Source organism: Microcaecilia unicolor, chromosome 10 (assembly GCF_901765095.1).
Source record: "Microcaecilia unicolor chromosome 10, aMicUni1.1, whole genome shotgun sequence".
Classification (NCBI taxonomy): domain Eukaryota; kingdom Metazoa; phylum Chordata; class Amphibia; order Gymnophiona; family Siphonopidae; genus Microcaecilia; species Microcaecilia unicolor.
Genome location: NC_044040.1, coordinates 30,616,945 through 30,636,547, shown reverse-complemented (window position 1 = coordinate 30,636,547; position 19,603 = coordinate 30,616,945). Strand labels below are relative to the sequence as shown.

The window sequence follows — 19,603 nt, the reverse complement described above, 5'->3', positions numbered from 1 at the left end:
CACTTTCACCACGTTCTCCGGCAACAAATTCCAGAGTTTAATTATGCGTTGGGTGAAGAAAACTTTTCTCCGATTTGTTTTAAATTTACTACACTGTAGTTTCATCACATGCCCCCTAGTCCTAGTATTTTTGGAAAGCGTGAACAGACGCTTCACATCTACCTGTTCCACTCCACTCAATATTTTATATACCTCTATCATGTCTCCTTTCTGCTGTCTCTTCTCCAAGCTGAAAAGCCCTAGCCTCCCTAGTCTTTCTTCATAGGGAAGTCGTCCCATCCCTGCTATCATTTTAGTCACCCTTCGCTGCACCTTTTCCAATTCTACTATATCTTTCTTGAGATGTGACGAGCAGAATTGAATACAGTACTCAAGGTGCGGTCGCACCACGGAGCGATACAACGGCATTATAAAATCCTCACACCTGTTTTCCATACCTTTCCTAATACCCAACATTCTATTCGCTTTCCTAGCCGCAGCAGCACACGGAGCAGGTTTCAGTGTATTATCGATGATGACACCCAGATCCCTTTCTTGGTCCGTAACTCCTAACGTGGAACCTTGCATGACGTAGCTATAATTTGGGTTCTTTTTTCCCACATGCATCACCTTGCACTTGCTCACATTAAATGTCATCTGCCATTTAGCTGGCCAGTCTCGTAAGGTCCTTCTGTAATTTTTCACAATCCTGTCGCGAGTTAACGACTTTGAATAACTTTGTGTCATCAGCAAATTTAATTACCTCGCTAGTTACTCCCATCTCTAAATCATTTATAAATATGTTAAAAAGCAGCAGTCCTAGCACAGACTACCCTTCTCCATTGTGAATACTGTCCATTTAACCCCCACTCTCTGTTTTCTATCCTTCACCCAGTTTTTAATCCACAATAGGACATTTCCTCCTATCCCATGACCCTCCAATTTCCTCTGTAGCCTTTCATGAGGTACCTTGTCGAACGCCTTTTGAAAATCCAGATACACAATATCAACCGGCTCCCCTTTGTACACGTTTGTTTACTCCGTCAAAGAACTGAAGTAAATTGGTCAGACAAGATTTCCCCACACAAAAGTAGTATCCCGACACCACCTCCACGGCCAACCGGCCGAGGAGTATGGGAGAAAAGATAACCTCCATGGCATGGGGCTGCGACTGAAGCAGAGTCTTCAGGGCAAAGCCAAGTTTCAGTTAGGGCAAGCAGATGGAGAGAATGAGAGATAAACAGGTCATGGATGTAGGAAAGTTTGTTACACACAGAACAGGCATTCCACAGAGCACATGAGAAAGGCAGGCAAGAAGGGGGGAGGAGAGGAATAGAAATTAGATTGGAGACATCACGGTGTGACCTGCACAAATAGGATGAGAATTGATGTGGAGGACCAGGATTGGGATTGATGTCTCCAGCAGAGAGGAGGAGCAAAAGAGTACGGAGAAGAGTTGGTGAGGTATGATGACAGCGACGAAGGCGAGATGTACTGCATCTCAAAAAATATATAGTGGAATTACAAAAGGTACAGAAAAGGGCACCAAGAATGATAAATGGGATGGGACGACTTCCCTATTAGGAAAGGCTCAAGCAGCTAGGGCTTTTCAGTTTGGAGAAAAATGGCTGAGGGGAGATATAAAATGAGTGGAGTGCAACGAGTATACGTGAATCGCTTGTTTACTCTTTTCAAAAATACTAGGACTAGGGGGCACGCAATGATGCTACAAAGTAGTAAATTTAAAACAAATCAGAGAAAATATTTCTTCATTCAATGTGTAATTAAACTTTGGAATTCATTGCCTGAAGATGTAGTTAAAGCAGTTAGATTAGCAGGGTTTAAAAAAGGTTTGGCTAGCTTCCTGAAAGTCCATAAGCCATTATTAAAATGGACGTGGGGCCCCATTATCCTAGAAATCACTGGGGGAATAACCTGAGTGGGAGACTAGCAGGTTGGTGAAGGGTGCTAGTATAGATCACGAGCCCAAGTGCAGGCGAGGCTGGGCAGACCCTTCAGGTGGCTGTAGGGTAACCAGGCAGGTGCTAGGCATTTAGTGAAAAGGTTTTTCTATTTTCTTGCCAAGGAAGCCGAAGCAAGGTGGATAGGGTAGTGTATGCCTTGGGGGGGGGGGGGGGTCTAGATAAAGGTGGATACGTTGCGTGTGTCATGGGGTGGAGGGCTTGAAAATTGTGACTGGGGATTGTGTACACCTGGGGGGAAGATACCAGCATTAAACCTTTTTGTCCCTATCCTTATGCTGCCTCCATGCCCAGCATGTCTTCTGCCTTCCCTTTCCCTCCACTTCTCCAAATCACCTCTCCTGTCTGCACCCCACTTCTCATTTCATTGACACAGCATCTCTCCTCCTCAGGATCCTGCCTCTTTTTTTTCCCTGCAAGCACCCTCATGTCCAGCATCCCTCCACATCCCCCCCCCCCCCCCCCCCACTTGGGTCAAGCCATCTCTTGCCCTTTCTTCCCCAGGGTCACTCTATGCAGCCTGCTCACAAATGTACATATCTTCCTCCCTCTGCCCCCCCCCCCCCCCACATTGCTTCTCTATGGAATTTTTACACTCCTTCCCTCCCTCTTCTAAATCAGATTTGTTTTTTTCCCAAGGATATATTTTTATTCAGCAAGAGGTTTTACATTAGTATTTTCTCTTCCCTGTGGTTCTCCCTCTGCAATTAGTACCGCTGCTCTGCTTAAAGAATTAACAGCTGGAAGAGTTGTGCTCACTCACACAATTTTCTTCCTCCCTTCCCCCCCCCCCCCCAAAAAAAAAATGTTTCTCTCTGTAATCAAATTAAATTTTTTTCCTCCAAAAATGCATTTTTCTTTAGTAAGAGGTTTGTTATTGTGTGTTCTCTTACCTGCTCTTCTTCCTCCCTGTAGAACAGTTATATTGCTGCTTGAGCATCAACTGCCTGCGAGGATTGCAAGCTCAGCAGCCTTCTTCCAACTCCAGTCTGGGAGTCAAAAGAATGAGCAAGCTGAAGCCTTGAGTATCTGGGACTAGAGTATTGGCTGCTGGGAGTTGGGCTAGGAGGGCTCTGCTTGCCTAAGATGGGAGGTAGTGGTGCACTTATTTTCTCAGCAGCCCCAGTACTGTATGCTTTAAAGCAGTAACAGCACAAAGCATGATGGGACGGTGACTTTTGTAGCCAGTTTTAGCAGTGGGCAAGGTACTTGACTGCGAGGATGAGCTCCTCTTCCACAGGAGTGGTTTCAATAACCACCACAAATGAGAAGGGCTGTAAACGGCTGCTCCATTGCCAAGGTGAGTTTCTGTTCCAAGGGGGTGAGGATGGGTATGCCAATTTTGACAACCACCGCAAATAAACAGATTAGAAGAAATCTAAAAGGCTAATTTCTCCAAAGTCAAAATGTGCATAATTTTTTTTGTCAGTTTTGGCACTGAAGCCAAAATTGAAACTGTAATTCAGTTGGCCTCTAATAAGCATATGGATGAAAGAATATAGGTAAGAATTCACATTTTTCTGCAAAGATGGCATCCTTAGAATGAGAGTACTCCAAACAAAATACTACTGCAAAAACTAAAGTATTTTTTTCTCTTTTGCGCAAACTTAACCTTAGGCCAAACAATTGATAAAACTGACATAATTGTGATTTATTAACATGAATTAAAATGCCCAACCAGTGCTGCAAATGTGACAGTATATTTTTAAAAAATTAAAGGCCATATACTGTACTACTTCCACAAGGATCATACACATATCTGCAAAAGGAACTTGTCATATGTACAGTGCTATACCAAATGAGATGGAAGCATTATGCAATTTTTACACGCAAAATACAGTATTTACAAGACAATAGAAACTATACATTAAATTACATCTTCTGTAAATAACTGAAAGAACAAAAAAAGCAATGTATCACACCAAAAAACTATAAAAATCTGTATTGCGTTGCCTTTCATCTATATGCACACAAAGCACTGTTGACAGAAAATGAAAAGCCTGTTAGTGCCATTGCTCAGTTGTGTACTTTTAATTACATATGTATAAAAAGTAACAGAAAACATTCACTAAATGTATTTCTAACTGTGACACTAAAATTTGAAGACTCTGCAGTATTAACTGTACTGCCAGAAAAACTGCTGGAATGTTCACTTACAAAATAAAAGTTAAATACTAATACTGGCTTAAACAGTACATACAGTTTCAGGACTTTTAAAAAGCAAAAATGGAGAAAAATACAATGAAAGCACTGGTGTCTGCTTTTATACAAAGTTTCATGTACAAGCTTTAAAAAGTACCTGGAACAGGTACATATAAAATATACAGTTTATTTTACACTTTTTAAAAATGTTTAGGTGCAAGTGAGCTATTTTAATGCCATCCTGAACTATGATAATTGTTTTGGAAAGCTGGGGGCACCTGTGGTCTATGAATTGAAATCTGTCCAGGAACTGATGATGCCTGCTGAGGTCCTTGAACCCCATGTGGAAGGGTTACAGACCCAGGATGGGGACAGAATGCTGTAGCTGTAGGAATACTGTTTGGTCCTTGAGGCTGGATATGTGGACCCTGGCCTGGTAGTGGGTGATGGGGTCCTGTTCCAGCAGGCTGGTGTTGAGGCCCAGGTCCTATGGTAGTATGATGTGGGGCTTGTGATGGGTATGAAGTTATACCCTGATGAACACCTGAAGGGAAAAGAGGGGGTCCTTGATGAGATGGGAGGTGCAGTCCTTGGGTTGATGCTGGATGGTGACTAGAACCTAAAACAGTTGAAGCTGGCGGAGGTGGAGCTGTATTTACTACGTGCTGGTGTTGAGCTTGCAGACCTGGGTGTCCAGTTGTAGGATGATGATGGGGATGTAGAGGTATGGGTCCAGGTGGTGGTGGAGGTGGTGGTGGTAAATGGTGTCCAGTACTCTGAGTATGAATATGAGATGCAAGGGTTACTGGTACAGCATGAACAGGGCCTGTTATATGCACTACAGCATGCTGTTGATGGGATCCTGGAGCAGGTGGGGGTGGTGGGGGTGGAGGAGGAGGAGCCACAGATGTTGAAGATGGAAGGTGCATACTGGGAGTCTGAGAAGCCAAGTAATGCCCTGCTGTTACATGATGTCCAGGAACTGCTGGCTGAACTGTAGTGCCAGGAAGTGCTTGATTTGGTCCAGATGTAAACACAGTTTGCTGGGGTATGCTACCTTTTAACTGACTATAACTCTGAAAGTTCCCAGAAGACTGCTGGTTTTGATAATAACTACAAGTAGTAGAAGGTGGTGGAGGTGGAGGAGGAAGAGCACTACTGTTTAAATTTTGTTGGTTAAATTGACTGTAAGATGCTGAAGACTGTCCTGAAGTCACTTGGGGAAATAACTGCCCAGTAGGCTGCTGCTGAGTACTAGGTTGAAGAGTAGGTGTGGTTGGGTAGAAATTTCTATGAGGTGTTCCAACTTGAGGTGATGATGGATGATGAGGCCTGTAGGGAGATCCCAACTGCTGTGAGTGAGGCTTTGGTGAAAGATAACCATGCTGTACAGGTGTATGAGGCGTAGATGCCTTCGGAGGTTGCTCCAGATGAGGTGAAGCAGGACAATGCAACTTCAAAGGTGTATGAGGCAGTTTCTGTGAATGTGACTGACACACATGAGATTTGGAAAGGGTCTGGACATTATTTGTTGCTGCTTTTTGCTGTATGTCCAGTTTTGAATTATTTGCATTCTCAGGTTCTGTTGCATTAAATTCAGTCTCCAACTGCACATCTGATTTTGTAGACATTTTCCCAAGCGAAGGAGCAAGAACTGGTGAACAAGGCTGCAGTGAAAAAAAAGAGACGAATGAATGTATTACGCAGAATTAATTTTTTAATTGCCTCTCAAAATCTTCTCCACTTGCGTTGGCCTTTATTTCTAAATCTGTTTTAGCATTACCACCAACCCATGCTGTGAATTTTGCTGTGTTAAAAGCATCAAGAGTTTTTTCTGTTACCTTGCTTCACATGCGCCACTGGAAAATACTGTTCATCAAGAAAGTGCTCTTATCTGTACCCTTCTTCTTTACTGATAACTAGAGACTCTGGACTCCTTTTACTAAGGTGCGCTAAATGCTAAGAAGCCCATAGATATAAAATAGGCTTCTTAGCATTTACTGCACACTTGGATAACACAACTTAGTAAAAGGACCCTTTGGTTTTATTCACTATACTGAATCGTACGCTTAGAATAACCTTGATGAGCTGACATCTTTGGTCTCTCTCTCTGGCTACTTTCAATCCCAACTAAAACTGTGATGTTACTTTAGATCTTGAACCTGGCTCTCTTAATTCATAGCATTGTTGATTTTACCAGTGTTTCTTGCTGAGCTGTAACCTTTACAGAGCAGACACACTCCCTTATGTTCATATCTACAGTATTGGTATGGAAACGATCAAGTACTGACAGCAGGATTGTGCAGAATAATCTCTTTCTAAATAATATTCTACTTATATAGATTTCTATATTCATTTTGTTTGAATTTGTTTTTTTTATAACCTTGTCTGCAATTCTCTTTAAACAAGATTTATTTTACTGAAAATATAATAAACAGCACTGCAGTTAAAGGGGTAGCAGATGCTAAGAAATCTAATTCATGGGATATATAGAGGGAAATGGTGTGTCAAGTGGATATTTAAGCTACCTTGTGCATTTCTTGACTAGCAGCAATCCTCCCAATACACACATTAATGCAATGGAGGCATGCGAATAGATCTCATGCATATTCATTGAGGGAATCTTGAAACCCATGAGTACCGAAGTTGCCCACCTCTGTTCTAGACAGCAAATGCACAAGACTCCAAAGCAAACTACAATCCATGTTCCTCAGATGTTTAAATGTATGCAGGATGTCATCATTGATGGTTATCATGGTGTCTGTATTTCACATGTGTTACTCTGTGAAATCCAGAGAGTTCGTGCAAAGAGGTGGCTCCAGCACGAACGACAATAAGATGAATTATAAGAATGTTTTTGGTATAGAACATTTACACAGCTTGAATAATTATACTTTTTAGATGAATGTTATGTGAACTTTTTGCAAGCTGAATGCATATAAGTGGATGAATATTGGAAAATAATCTAACCCCTGAAGAAGCCCAATAAGGAGGATGAAACAGGCTCCATTGCATTATTTCAAAGATAAATGCATGATTTAAGTTTTATATCATGAAAGCCTGAGAGTTTGAAGACTTGCACTGTTGGCTTTGCATATCTTGAAGAGATTAAATTGATGGACTTTTAATATCAGTCACTATTATCACATTAATTATCACAAGAAACACTTTTTTTTTTTTTTTTTTTAACTTGGAACCATATAACAGCAGGTCAGAAAATAAACCTGCACCTTCTGAGTGGAAACAGTGATTCTGCTCTTAAGTATAAAAGGACAGTGAGCTCACTGAGCCATGAATTTTGGTCTTTGCCTGCTCTTCCAGTTTCTGGACAGCGGTTTTCCATTATTTATCTTCACTAACAGGGCTACCACTTAGAGAGTTGCATGGGGACAGAAATCCAACCTGTCTCATCCCCACTGGAATCCAACCCGTCCCTGTGGGGAATCTAACCCATCCCCGCAAGAATTTAACTTGTCCTCATCCAGTCCCGCAAGAATTTAATGTTACATAAAAAAATTCCTGTTAGCTCTCTCAGGGTTCGAGCCACAGAACTGCAGGCAAGGAAGGAAAGGAAGTTGGAACACTCTGGTGTGCACATGTAAGACTTTCTTTGATTCACTGGCACTGTGTGCTGAGACTGCCACACACACGCCAGTAGGTCAGGTGACATCTGAAGCTCGTGCTTATGTCAGAGCTGAGGTCTGCACATCAGCCCGGGAGCAGAGAGGATTAATAGTAACAGTAAATGACAGCAGATAAAAACCGGAATGGTCCATCCAGTCTGCCCAATAGTCGTTATCAATTCATGATTAAATCAACAATGAATGTGATATTATATACCTGATTATGGTCTTTCTGTGGTGTTTCTAGGACATAGACCATAGAAGTCCGCTCAACCCTATCCTTATGTTCCAACTGCTGGAGTTGCCATCAAAGCCCACTCCAGCCTATTCATCTTCCCATTTGCAGGAAACAAACCGTAAAAGTTTGTCCAGCACTATCCTCATGTTCCAGCCACTAAAGTTGCTGTCTAAACCCTTTCCAGCCCATCCTAAACCAGATTGCCATAAATGAGACACAGACCGTACAGGTTTCCTGGTATCGGCCCTAGTTCATCACAGCCAGAGTCACCATTTAAGTGTCACTTGACACATCCACACACAAGCAGCCATTTAAGTTTAGGTTTGTTATAACTTCCGTTTTCTAATTTGAGTTCCTCTGTGTTCATCCCATGCCTTTTTGAATTTCATCACCATTTGTATCTCTACCACCTCCTTAATGGAGACTTTCCACATCTGTGCTGTTAAGCAAAGAGGAGGAGACAACATTTAACGAACTTGGTAGGTGAGAGGCTGCCGCAAGTGCAGCATACACTTCCACAAGAACTGCTTCCGTCCCCATGGGAACCTCACAGGAACTGCTTCCGTCCCATGGGAACCCTGTAGGAACTGCTTCCGTCCCCACGGGAGTCCCCGCACAACTGCTTCTGTCCCCGCAGGAATCCCGCAACCCTGTTCCCATGCAGGTCTCTACTACCGCTTCAATGAGGGTGGAGTCCTCTTCTATTTGATATGCTGCTGGAAATCAGAGTAATAAGCAGTGACACTTCTTGAGGGCTTTCTTAACAGCAAGAAGTCTATTTTGGTCAATTAGACCGATACTTGCCATTCTCGCTGATTTAATGGTGTACTGCCCCTCATGCTCTGATGGTAACAAAGCAAAGAGCAAGATGAGGCTCCAGTTCTGAGCATTTGGCATCTTGCTTAAGTGTCCTACGGTTTGTACTTAGAGCCATATACAGTCTGGTATTGAATATTTCATAACAGCTGTACATGAAATTGTCACTGCTTACCCTCTTAGAGTGAAGTAATTATTGTGGGATTTGGGGAGAGGTTATGGGAGGAGAGTATCGGGGGGGGGGGGGGGAATTGGTTGTACGAAACTATTAAATAGCATTGTATGCAAAAGTAATACTAAGTACTATGTCAGCCTTTTGTTCTGTATGCCTGGTGGGTTTTTGTTTTCAATACAGAGTTTAAAAAAAATAGTTTATACATTACCTTGCTCAGTTTTGAAGGACTTTTACATGCTTTCTGAGAAACATCTGGGGACAGACATTCCTTGTGCTTGAGGGCTCCATGTTTTCAGAATAAGGCTCTACAAAAAGAAAAATGGCACTATAAATTCAGGGTAATGTGGCTTCCACAGTTCCTACTAAGAACATTATGCTTTTAACTATTAAAGATTTCAGAAATTTAAAAATTTAAACACACACATACTAATCAAGGTCCATTAAACCACAAAAAGCCGTAAGACCTGTCCTTGGTTTCTTTTTAATAACTCTGGCATTCATAAGTGACTGAACACACCTGATTTTTACTGTCAAAAATATTTCACATATATTTATCTAGCTTTGCTATTAATAGAAAGGCCTTGTTTTTATAATTTATATTAAATCTAGAAAACTGTAACCGAATTCAAACATGCGTGGGATAAACATAAAGGAATCCTGTTCGGAAAGAAGGGATCCTCAGAAGCTTAGCTAAGATTGGGTGGCAGTATAGCGCTGCGTGAGTCTGGTAGCGCTTTGGAAATGTTGAGTAGTAGTAGAGCCGGTGGGGGGAGGCGGGGCTAGTGCTGGGCAGACTTATACGGTCTGTGCCCTGACAATGGCAGATACAAATCAAGGTAAGGTATACACAAAAAGTAGCACATATGAGTTTATCTTGTTGGGCAGACTGGATGGACCATGCAGGTCTTTTTCTGCTGTCATCTACTATGTTACTATGCTGCTACAGCTCCATATTTCTTCCAGTTTTCTCCATGATGACACCCTAATCCACCAAGATCTGCTTGGTCCTGAGCAGATGAAAGTCCTCACTCCTTTCAGCCACTTCCCAGGTGCTAAGGAAGTTAAATCCCATCTGCATACTCCTCCAAGGTTTCTCTTTGGCGATTCCCAATGCAAGAGGTGAAAGAGACTAAAGGAGCCAGAATGACCTCTGTTAAAATAAAAGGAAAGGAAACAGCATAAACACTGCTGCTGGATGTCCTGGAAGACATTTTGAAGCAGAAGCAGGCTTAGGCAGGAGTGAGTGAGGATTGCTCCTGCTCCTACTAGCCACCGAGTCTGTCACAGTAGACCTCTAGGAAGGGGCTGTTGCCGGGGTGGGAGTTTGGGGCCAGTTTAATTTTTAGCTGGGGTTTCTACTGAAACACAGCTGCCAATTTTGGTTAGAGATTCGGTTTCTGCAGAAACCAAAGATCCTTGGTTCAGTTAGGCTCTACTCCTAAGCAAGTTGCGGAGTTGGTGCTGAAATGAGGATATTGTCAAAATAAGGGAACAAGAGTCCTGCATCCACAGATGAGCTATGGCCACTGCTAGGCATTTGGTGAAGACAAGGTATTGGAGACAAGCTAAAGGAAAGCACCTGGTAGTGTAGTGATGACTTCCAAATGTAAATCTGAGGATTTGGGGGGGGATTAGAATGTGGATATAGACATCTTTGTTGTGGTCAGGATGCTCTGAAATGGGCACTGGTGACGATGGCTAGAGAGAGAAACGTGCAAAACTGAGCTTGTATCCCTGGGTACAGAGTAAAAGGCCATGGATTTGATATACCGCCTTTCTGTGATGCAACCAAAATCAGTTTACATTAATGATATGCAGGCACTTTTCTCTGTCTCAGTTTTTTGTACCTGGGGCAACAAAGGGTTAAGTGAATTGCCCAGCTTCAAAAGGAGTTGTAGTCAGAATTGAACCCAGTTCAAGTTCTCAGCTCACGTGTACTACTACTACTACTTAACATTTCTAGAGCGCTACTAGGGTTACGCAGCGCTGTACAATTTAACAAAGAGAGACAGTCCCTGCTCAAAGAGCTTACAATCTAATAGACAAGTGAACGGTCGGTCCCGATAGGGGCAGTCAAATTGGGGCAGTCTGGATTCACTGAACGGTAAGGGTTAGGTGCCGAACGCAGCATTAAAGAGGTGGGCTTTAAGCAAAGACTTGAAGACGGGCAGGGAGGGGGCTTGGCGTAAGGGTTCAGGAAGGTTGTTCCAAAACATAGGGTGAGCAGAGGCAGAATGAGCGGAGCCTGGAGTTGGCGGTGGCGGAGAAGGGTACTGAGAGGAGGGATTTATCCTGTGAACACCTCTGCTCCAAAATTTTGAAGGCAGTGGTCTGTTATGCAGCGCCACGCCTCTTTGAGAAACAGTGGTCTTCTCCTCCAACCCCAGGCTACTAATCAAAAGCTGGGTACAGACTTGTAACACTCGCTTCCTTAGGGTTGACTCCATTTACCATTACCCTTTGTCGTCTTCCACTCAACCAATTTCTAATCCAGTCACTTTGGGGCCCACACTGAGGGTGCTCAGTTTATTTATGAGTTGCCTATGTGGAACTATGTCAAAGTCTTCACTGAAATCTAAGTAGTGCTCTCACTTGATCCAATTCTTACTCTGACTCTAGTAAAACCAGATTCCTCAGGCCCTGCAATCCAATGGATTCAAGAAACCACACTATCCTGTTTTACTCATCACAAGAGATCAGATTAACTGGCCTGTAGTTCTCACCCTCCTCCTTGCTTCCACTTTTGTGCAGAAGGGACACATCTGATGTGCTCCAGTCCTCCAGAACCACTCCTAACTCAGGAAGCAGTGAAGCCATCAGAATTTCATCAAAGATTCCTTCAGTATCCACAGATGTATCCTGTCCAGTTCTATCACTTTGTCTAACTTTAGTTTAGCTACTTCCTCACTACCACAGAGTCCTGAAAATGGCTCAAGGTCACTGAGGAAGATGTGGGGGAGATCCAGTGCCATAAATGGTTTTCAATGCTGATGAGTCAGAGAAACAAACAAATAAACCTGGAAGATGTAATGGGGCAATTTGACAAACTAAAGAGTAGCAAATCGCCTGGACCAGATAGTATACATCCCAGAGTACGGCCAGAATTGAAAAATGAACATGCATAGCTATTGTTAGGAATAAGTAATTTATCTTTAAAATCCAGCATGGTACCAGAAGATTGGGGGCTGGCCAATGTAACGCCAATTTTTTTTTTTTTTATTTAAAGAGTTCCAGAGGTGATCTGGAAAATTATAGACAGGTGAGTCTGACGTCGGTGCCAGGCAAAATGGTAGGGGTGAGACCATCAATATTGTGCATCTGGATTTTCAAAAGGCATTTGACAAAATACCTCATGAAAGACTCCTGAGGAAATTAGAAAGTCATGGAATAGGAGGTAATGTCCTATTGTGGTTAAGAGCTGGTTAAAAGATAGAAAACAGAGTAGGATTAAAAGGTCAGTATTCTCAATGGAGAAGGGTAGATAGTGGGGCTCCCCAAGAATCTGTGCTGGGACTGCTGCTTTTAGCATATTTATAAATGATCTAGAGATGGGAATAACTAGTGAGGTAATTACATTTGTGATGCCACAAAGTTATTCAAAGTTGTTAAATCGCAAGAGGATAGTGAAAAATTGCAAGAGGACCTTACGAGACTGGGCATCCAAACGGCAAATGACGTTTAATGTGAACAAGTGCAAAGTGATCAGCTTTTAAACTAGAAACTGGGGGAAGGCCGACAGTCGCTCAAAAGCGCATGGTTCAGGATAAGGTATCTTTCAAAGATATCACCAAAACAGGGAAGATAGGGTATCCGATAGTAAGGTTACGAAAGAGACTGTAGTAGATCAGGTGTCCTTAAATAAAAATAAAAATCAGACAAAAGATTGCAAATTATACTGTCAAGTACTGAGAATGATGTAAATAGGAACAACAACAGTTTGAAATGTCTATATGCGAATGCCAGGAGCCTAAGAAATAAGATGGGAAAGTTAGAATATATTGCACTAAATGAAAAATTAGATATAATAGGCATTTCTGAGACCTGGTGGAAGGAGGATACCAGTGGGACACTGTCATAACAGGGTACAAATAATATCGTAGTGATAGGGTGGATCGAATTGGTGGAGGGGTAGCATTGTACGTTAAGGAGAGCCTTGAATCAAATAGACTGAAAATTCTACAGACAACAAAACATCTTGGGAATCCCTATGGATTGAAATTCCATGTGTAAAGGGGAAAAGGATAGTGATAGGAGTGTACTACCGTCTGCCTGGCCAGGATGAACAGACGGATTGTAGAAATGTTAAAGGAAATTAGAGAAGCAAACAAACTGGGCAACACAATAATAATGGAGATTTCAATTACCCCCGATATTAACTGGGTAAATGTAACATCGGGGCATGCTAGGGAGGTAAAATTCCTTAACGAAATCAAGGACTGCTTTATGGAGCAGCTGGTACAGGAGCAAGACGAGAGAAGAGAAAAAAATTCTAGACCCAGTCCTTAGTAGAACGCATGATCTGGTGCAGGAGGTAATGGTGCTGGGGCCCGCTTGATAAAAGTGATCATAATATGATCAAATTGATATTAGCATTGAATTAAGTATACATAGGATATCCAATAAGTTAGCGTTTAAGTTTAAAAAACGGAGACTATGATAAAATGAGAACAGTGAAAAAAAAAACCCCAAAAAACAGAGTGGCTTCGAGGGTCAAAAATTTACATCAGGCGTGGATGCTGTTCAAAAACACCATCTTGGAAGCCCAGGCCAAATTATTCCTTGTTTTAAAAAAGGAGGATGGAAGACCAAACGACAGCCGGCATGGTTTAAAAATGAGGCAAAAGGAAGCTATTACAGCTACAAGAAAATCCTTCAGAAAATGGAAGAAGGAACCGACTGAAAATAATAAGAAACAGCATAGGAATGTCAAGTCAAATGCAAAGCGCTGATAAGGAAGGCTAAGAAGGACTTTGAAAAAAAAAGATTGTGTTGGAGGCAAAAACATAGTAAAAAATTTTTTAGGTATATTAAAAGCTAGAAGCCGGCAAAAGAATCCGTGTGGACCGCTGGATGATCGAGGAGTAAAAGGGGCAATCAGGGAAGCCGAAGCCATAGCGGTGAGATTAAATGAATTCTTTGCTTTGGTCTTCACTGAGGAAGATTTGGGAGAGATACTGGTGCCAGAAATGGTATTCAAAACTGACGAATCGGAGAAACTGAATGAAATCTCTATAGACCTAGAGGATGTAATGGTGGGCATTTGACAAATTGAAGAGTAGTAAATCTCTTGGACCGGATGGTATTCATCCCAGAGTATGATAGAACTGAAAAATGAACTTGCAGAACTAATTTTAGTAATATGTAATTTATCCTTAAAGTTGAGCATGGTACCAGAAGATTGGAGGGTGGCCAATGTAACGACGATTTTGAAAAAGGGTTCCAGGGGAGATCCGGGAAATTATAGACCTGTGAGTCCGACGTCGGTGCCAGGCAAAATGGTAGAGACTATTATAAAGAACAAAATTACAGAGGATATTCAAGGAGCATGGATGGTGAATGAGACAAAGACAACATGGATTAGGTGAAGTGGAAATCTTGCCTCACCAAATCTATTATATTCTTTGAAGGCGTGAACAAACATGAATAAAGGTGAGCCGGCTGATATTGTGAATCTGGGATTTTCAGAAGGCGTTTGACAAAGTACCTCATGAAAGACTCCAGAGGAAACTGGAGAGTCATGGGATAGGAGGTGGTGTCCTATTGTGGATTAAAAACTGGTTAAAAGATAGAAAACAGAAAGTAGGGGTTAAATGGTCAGTATTCTAAATGGAGAAGGGTAGTTAGTGGGGTTCCCCAGTGGTCTGTGCTAGGACCGCTGCTTTTTAACATATTTATAAATGACCTAGAGGTGGGAGTAACTAGTGAGGTAATTAAATTTGCTGAATACATAAAGTTATTCAAAGTAGTTAAATCGTGGGAGGATTGTGAAAAACTACAAGAGGACCTTACGAGACTGGGCGTCTAAAATGGCAGACGACATTTAATGTGAGCAAGTGCAAAGTGATGCATGTTGGAAAGAAGAATCCGAATTATAGCTACGTCATGCAAGGTTCCACATTAAGAGTCACCGACCAAGAAAGGGATCTAGGTGTCGTCGTTGATGATTTGTTGAAAACATTCTGTCAGTGTGCTGCGGTGGCTAAGAAAGCAAATAGAATGTTAGGTATTATTAGGAACAGGAATGGAAAACAAAAATGGGGGAGTTATAATGCCTTTGAAATCGCTTCCATGGCGTGACTGCACCTTGATTATTGTGTTCAATTCTGGTTGCCGCATCTCTCGAAAAAGATATAGTGGAATTAGAAGAGGTGCAGAGACGGGCGATGAAAATGATAAAGGGGATGGGATGACTTTCCTATGAAGAAAGCTAAAGCGAACTGGGGCTCTTCAGCTTGGAGAAAAGAAAGCTGAGGGGAGATATGATAGAGGTCTATAAAATAATGAGTGGAGCTGAACGGGTAGACATGAAGCGTCTGTTTACGCTTTCCAAAAATTACTAGGACGAAGGGGGGGGCATGCGATGAAGCTATAAGTAGTAAATTTAAAACGAGTCAGAGAAAATTTTTCTTCACTCAAACGTGTAATTCAACTCTGGAATTCGTTGCCAAGAATTTGGTAAAGGGCGATTAGCATTAGCAGAGTTTTTAAAAAGTTTGGACGGCTTCCTAAAGGAAATGCCCATAGACCATTATTAAATTGGACTTAGGGAAAATATTTCTGGGATAAAAGCAGCATAAAATGTGTTTGCACTTTTCTTGGGATCTTGCCAGGTATTTGGTGCCTGAATTGGCCACTGTTGGAGACCAGGTGCTGGGGCTTGCATGGACCTTTGGTTCTGTCCCAGTATGGGTAAATACTTATTGTACTTATAGGATGAATGCGGAGAGGAACCCAAACTAGCTACATGATGCAAGCTCCTCATTAGAAGTTACCACACAGGAAAAGGATCTAGGTGTCATCACTCATGATACATTAAAACCCTTTGTTCAGTGTGCAGTGGAAGCTAAAATAGCAATTATTATGAAAGGAATGAAAACAAAAATGAGAATTCTGGTCACTGCATTTCAAAAAAGATATAGCGAAATTAGAAAAGGTACAGAGAAGGGCGATAAAATGATAACAGGGATGAGAGACTTCACTATGAGGAAAGGCTAAAGCAGTTAGGACTCTTTGGCTTGGAAAGAGACAGCTGAGAGGAGATACAATAGAGGTCATAAGATACTGAGTTGAGTAGAACAAATAGATGTGAATTACTTGTTTACTCTTTCCAAAAATACTAAGGACTAGAGGGCATGCAACGAAGCTACTAAGTACTAAAAATTTGAAACAAACCGGAGAAAATCTCTTCACTCAATGTGTAATTAAACTCTGGAATTTGTTTGCCAGAGAATGTGGTAAAAGCAGTTAGCTTAGCAGGATTTAAAAAAGGTTTGGAAAATTTCCTAACAGAAAAGTCCAGAATGGAGGGTTCTGGATTTTGGCCAAACCAGCATTTGCTTCTAACAGTAACCAGGATGGACCCTAAGTTGAGGCAGCCTACTAAGTGTTGACAAAATCCTGCTCAGAGTGGCCCCCTGGGGTAGTAAAGACGATTTATGATTTAAAAGTGAAAGTGTTGCTAAAACTTCCGAGATCAAGAGGAAAGAATGTTTACTTTTAATGTTATGAATACTGCAGTTTGGTGCTTTATTTTGGTTAAATTTGTCATGTAGATGTATAATTATTAAACTGCCAAGATCTGGAATTCATTGCCAGATCTTGTTATTACTTGTTATGCTTGATTTTGCAAGGCTATAAAAAACTATTGTATTCAAGAAGTATGAATTTATATATAAGTTTTTATTTTTATTATATTTATCATGTTTTTAGCTGTACTATAGTAGATCTTATTACTGTGTTAAGCTAGGTACTGACACGTTTTCTCAGTAATAGAGTACAATGTTAATCTTTGTTTATTATGCATCTTGTTCTCAGTTGTCGTCACTAGCCCTCTTCCACTGTAATCCAATTTGAACCTTAGTAGGTGTGAGCGGAATATAAATCCTAGGTAAAGTTAAATAATTAAATAGCAGAATGTTAAAGGTAAAAATTAGGTCTTATCTGATAATTTTCTTTCCTTTAGTCCCCACTCCAGACTAATGGGTTAAGTCCATCCTACCAGTGGAAGGAGACAGAAAAAACGCTCAAGTACTTCAACCCTTAAGGCATTGTGCAACCTGGAATGCTCAGTATTCTGTATCAGCAAGCAACCGGTGCCTATAAGCTGTATCACCAACATCAGCGTGAGAGTAGAGGTAAAGACCCAATGAACTTAACTGACAGGCTGGGAGGATACTGTGTCAGGAGACATGGGACTACAATGTGATTGAAATCCAGGACAACGAAATTGATTTATTTATAAAATTTAACCTGCATCATTTACAATTCTGAGCAGGGAACAAGAGACATTTTCAAATTGTACATAAACCTCACACACAAAAACAAATGTACATAAAAACAATATAACAGTTCTTCAATGAGCAATAGTGCTAATCAATAGTCATTATCCTATAGAGGTATTACAGCCTGCTGAAACAGCACAGTCAGACTTTTGAACTCATTCAAATTCTTCAATCGCCCTCAACCATCTAAAAGGTAAAGAATTTCGAGCCTCGGTCCTGCAATATAAAAAATCTAGTTCCTATATCATCAAGGTAACAGTTTAAATGAAAGAACCCCTAAAAAGTTACAAGATGCAGATCTGAAGGACCTGGAAGGCTGATGCAATGTAAATTAGATGCAATGACTGTGGAAACTTGTTATTCATTACTTTAAAAACTAGCAACAAAATTTTGTATTTAATCCTATAATCATCTGGGAGCCAATGCAAGTGAAAAAGCGTGGAAGAGATATGATCAAATCGTCTCAGACCTAGCAGAATGTGAGCTACCGCATTCTGTGCAATCTGTAAGGATTTCAAAGCATATTTGTCAAACCTAGAAATAATCAAAATGAGGCATTATTATGCATTGAATAACCAGACAAAAATTTTCTGAAGACAATAATCTCTCGGCTGTCTAATAAGCTTCAATTTCAAAAAGACTGCTATCACCTTACCTATGGCTTCATGATTAATGGCTTCAATTGATGTATGAAAAACACTTTAAATACGTACCCTATCACTTATTGATCCTTAATGCAAGTACCACTCTGTATTTCATACCCAATGTACTCTATCACTTATTGATCCTTAATGCAATTACCACTCTGTATTTCTCATACTGGAATTGGCGATCGCCATCAAGGTATTATGTAAGCCACATTGAGCCTGCAAATAGGTGGGAAAATGTGGGATACAAATGCAACAAATAAATAAATAAATAATGAGGAATCAATGACGACACCCAGAGAACGGATCATTTTGCTAAACATAATTTCAACTTTATCAACATAAAAAGACCGGGCATCAACCAATGGAAAACTGGACATCAGATAATTTGGGCCAGACATATTTAAACTAAAGCAATTTGCTCTCATTAACTGTTTTATAGTTTTCAAATAGAGACAAACGAATACTTTCAATCACTGAGTTATTAATTTAAAAAAAGAATTGAATGTCTCTGTAAATCCTGTAATGAAGGGCCAAACCCTTGAGAAGGGCTCATTATGGAAGAAGAAAAATATTAAATAAAATTGATGAAAGAGCAGACCCTTGAGGAACACCCACTGTTAAATTTATAACCTCTGATCTCTCTAGTCCTTGTACAACACAAAACCTACGTTCACTTAAGCAGAATGAGAACCAGAACCAATTTCTAACACTGCCAGTAGTACCAACATAACGCAAACATTGCAACAAAAGTGCTTGGATAATCGAGTCAAACACAGCAGATGTGTCCAGAAACATGACAGGAACAAAACAGGAAGGGCCTGAAAGAAAATTATCAGGTAAGACATAATTTTACTTTCCTTGTCATCTATAAAATACCAGACCAGTCCAGACTAACGGGATGTAGCAAAGTAGTGCACTGTCGGGCGGGACCAACACACAAGAGAATGTTACGAGGTCCCCAACATCAGAAGGATGATCCAGGCCAATGTGAAACCGAAATATAGCCTCAGCAGAGGGAAGGACAGCAGAGCAAGCCAGGACCCAATATAAAAGCAGAATCCATGGCCAGAGAGGCATCAGAGGCTTACCTAGAGGGAAGCACAGCAGAAAAACAGGAGCAGAAGCATGTCATCAGCTACAGAAGGCAAGACAATGCAGCAAGGAGCGCTCACCAGAGAAACCAGGAACGCCAAGAACATCCCACTGAAAAAAAGATTGGCACGATAGGCCCCAGATAAAAGGGCAAATCCCCAGTGCACCATAGCCAGGATGAAGACCAGGAGACCAACCTGTCCCCTAGACAGGCCCACAGAGAAAATAAAGGAGTACAAATCTCATACAGCTCAGCCAGATCTGCATATGCAGACTGCTGCCGATATAGGAAAGAACAAGCTGCAGCAGCAAGGAGGTAGCTCAGCGACAGACTCTCCTTCCCAGATCCTTCCCAGACAGGCAGCTGACAAAGCTGCTGCTAACCCCTAGACAGGTCTAGACAGG

General features: G+C 41.3%; 1 protein-coding gene across 1 annotated transcript in view; it reads right to left on the bottom strand.

Moving 5' to 3' along the window:
* Positions 1-3,591: 3,591 nt before the first annotated feature.
* KMT2E (lysine methyltransferase 2E) overlaps positions 3,592-19,603 on the bottom strand; it is a 310,078-nt gene continuing 294,066 nt past the window's right edge. Inside the window, 3 exon segments of the mRNA XM_030216423.1 lie at positions 3,592-5,770; positions 9,164-9,225; positions 9,228-9,260. Coding sequence (XP_030072283.1) covers positions 4,334-5,770; positions 9,164-9,225; positions 9,228-9,260 — 1,532 coding nt within the window. The 3' untranslated portion in view covers positions 3,592-4,333.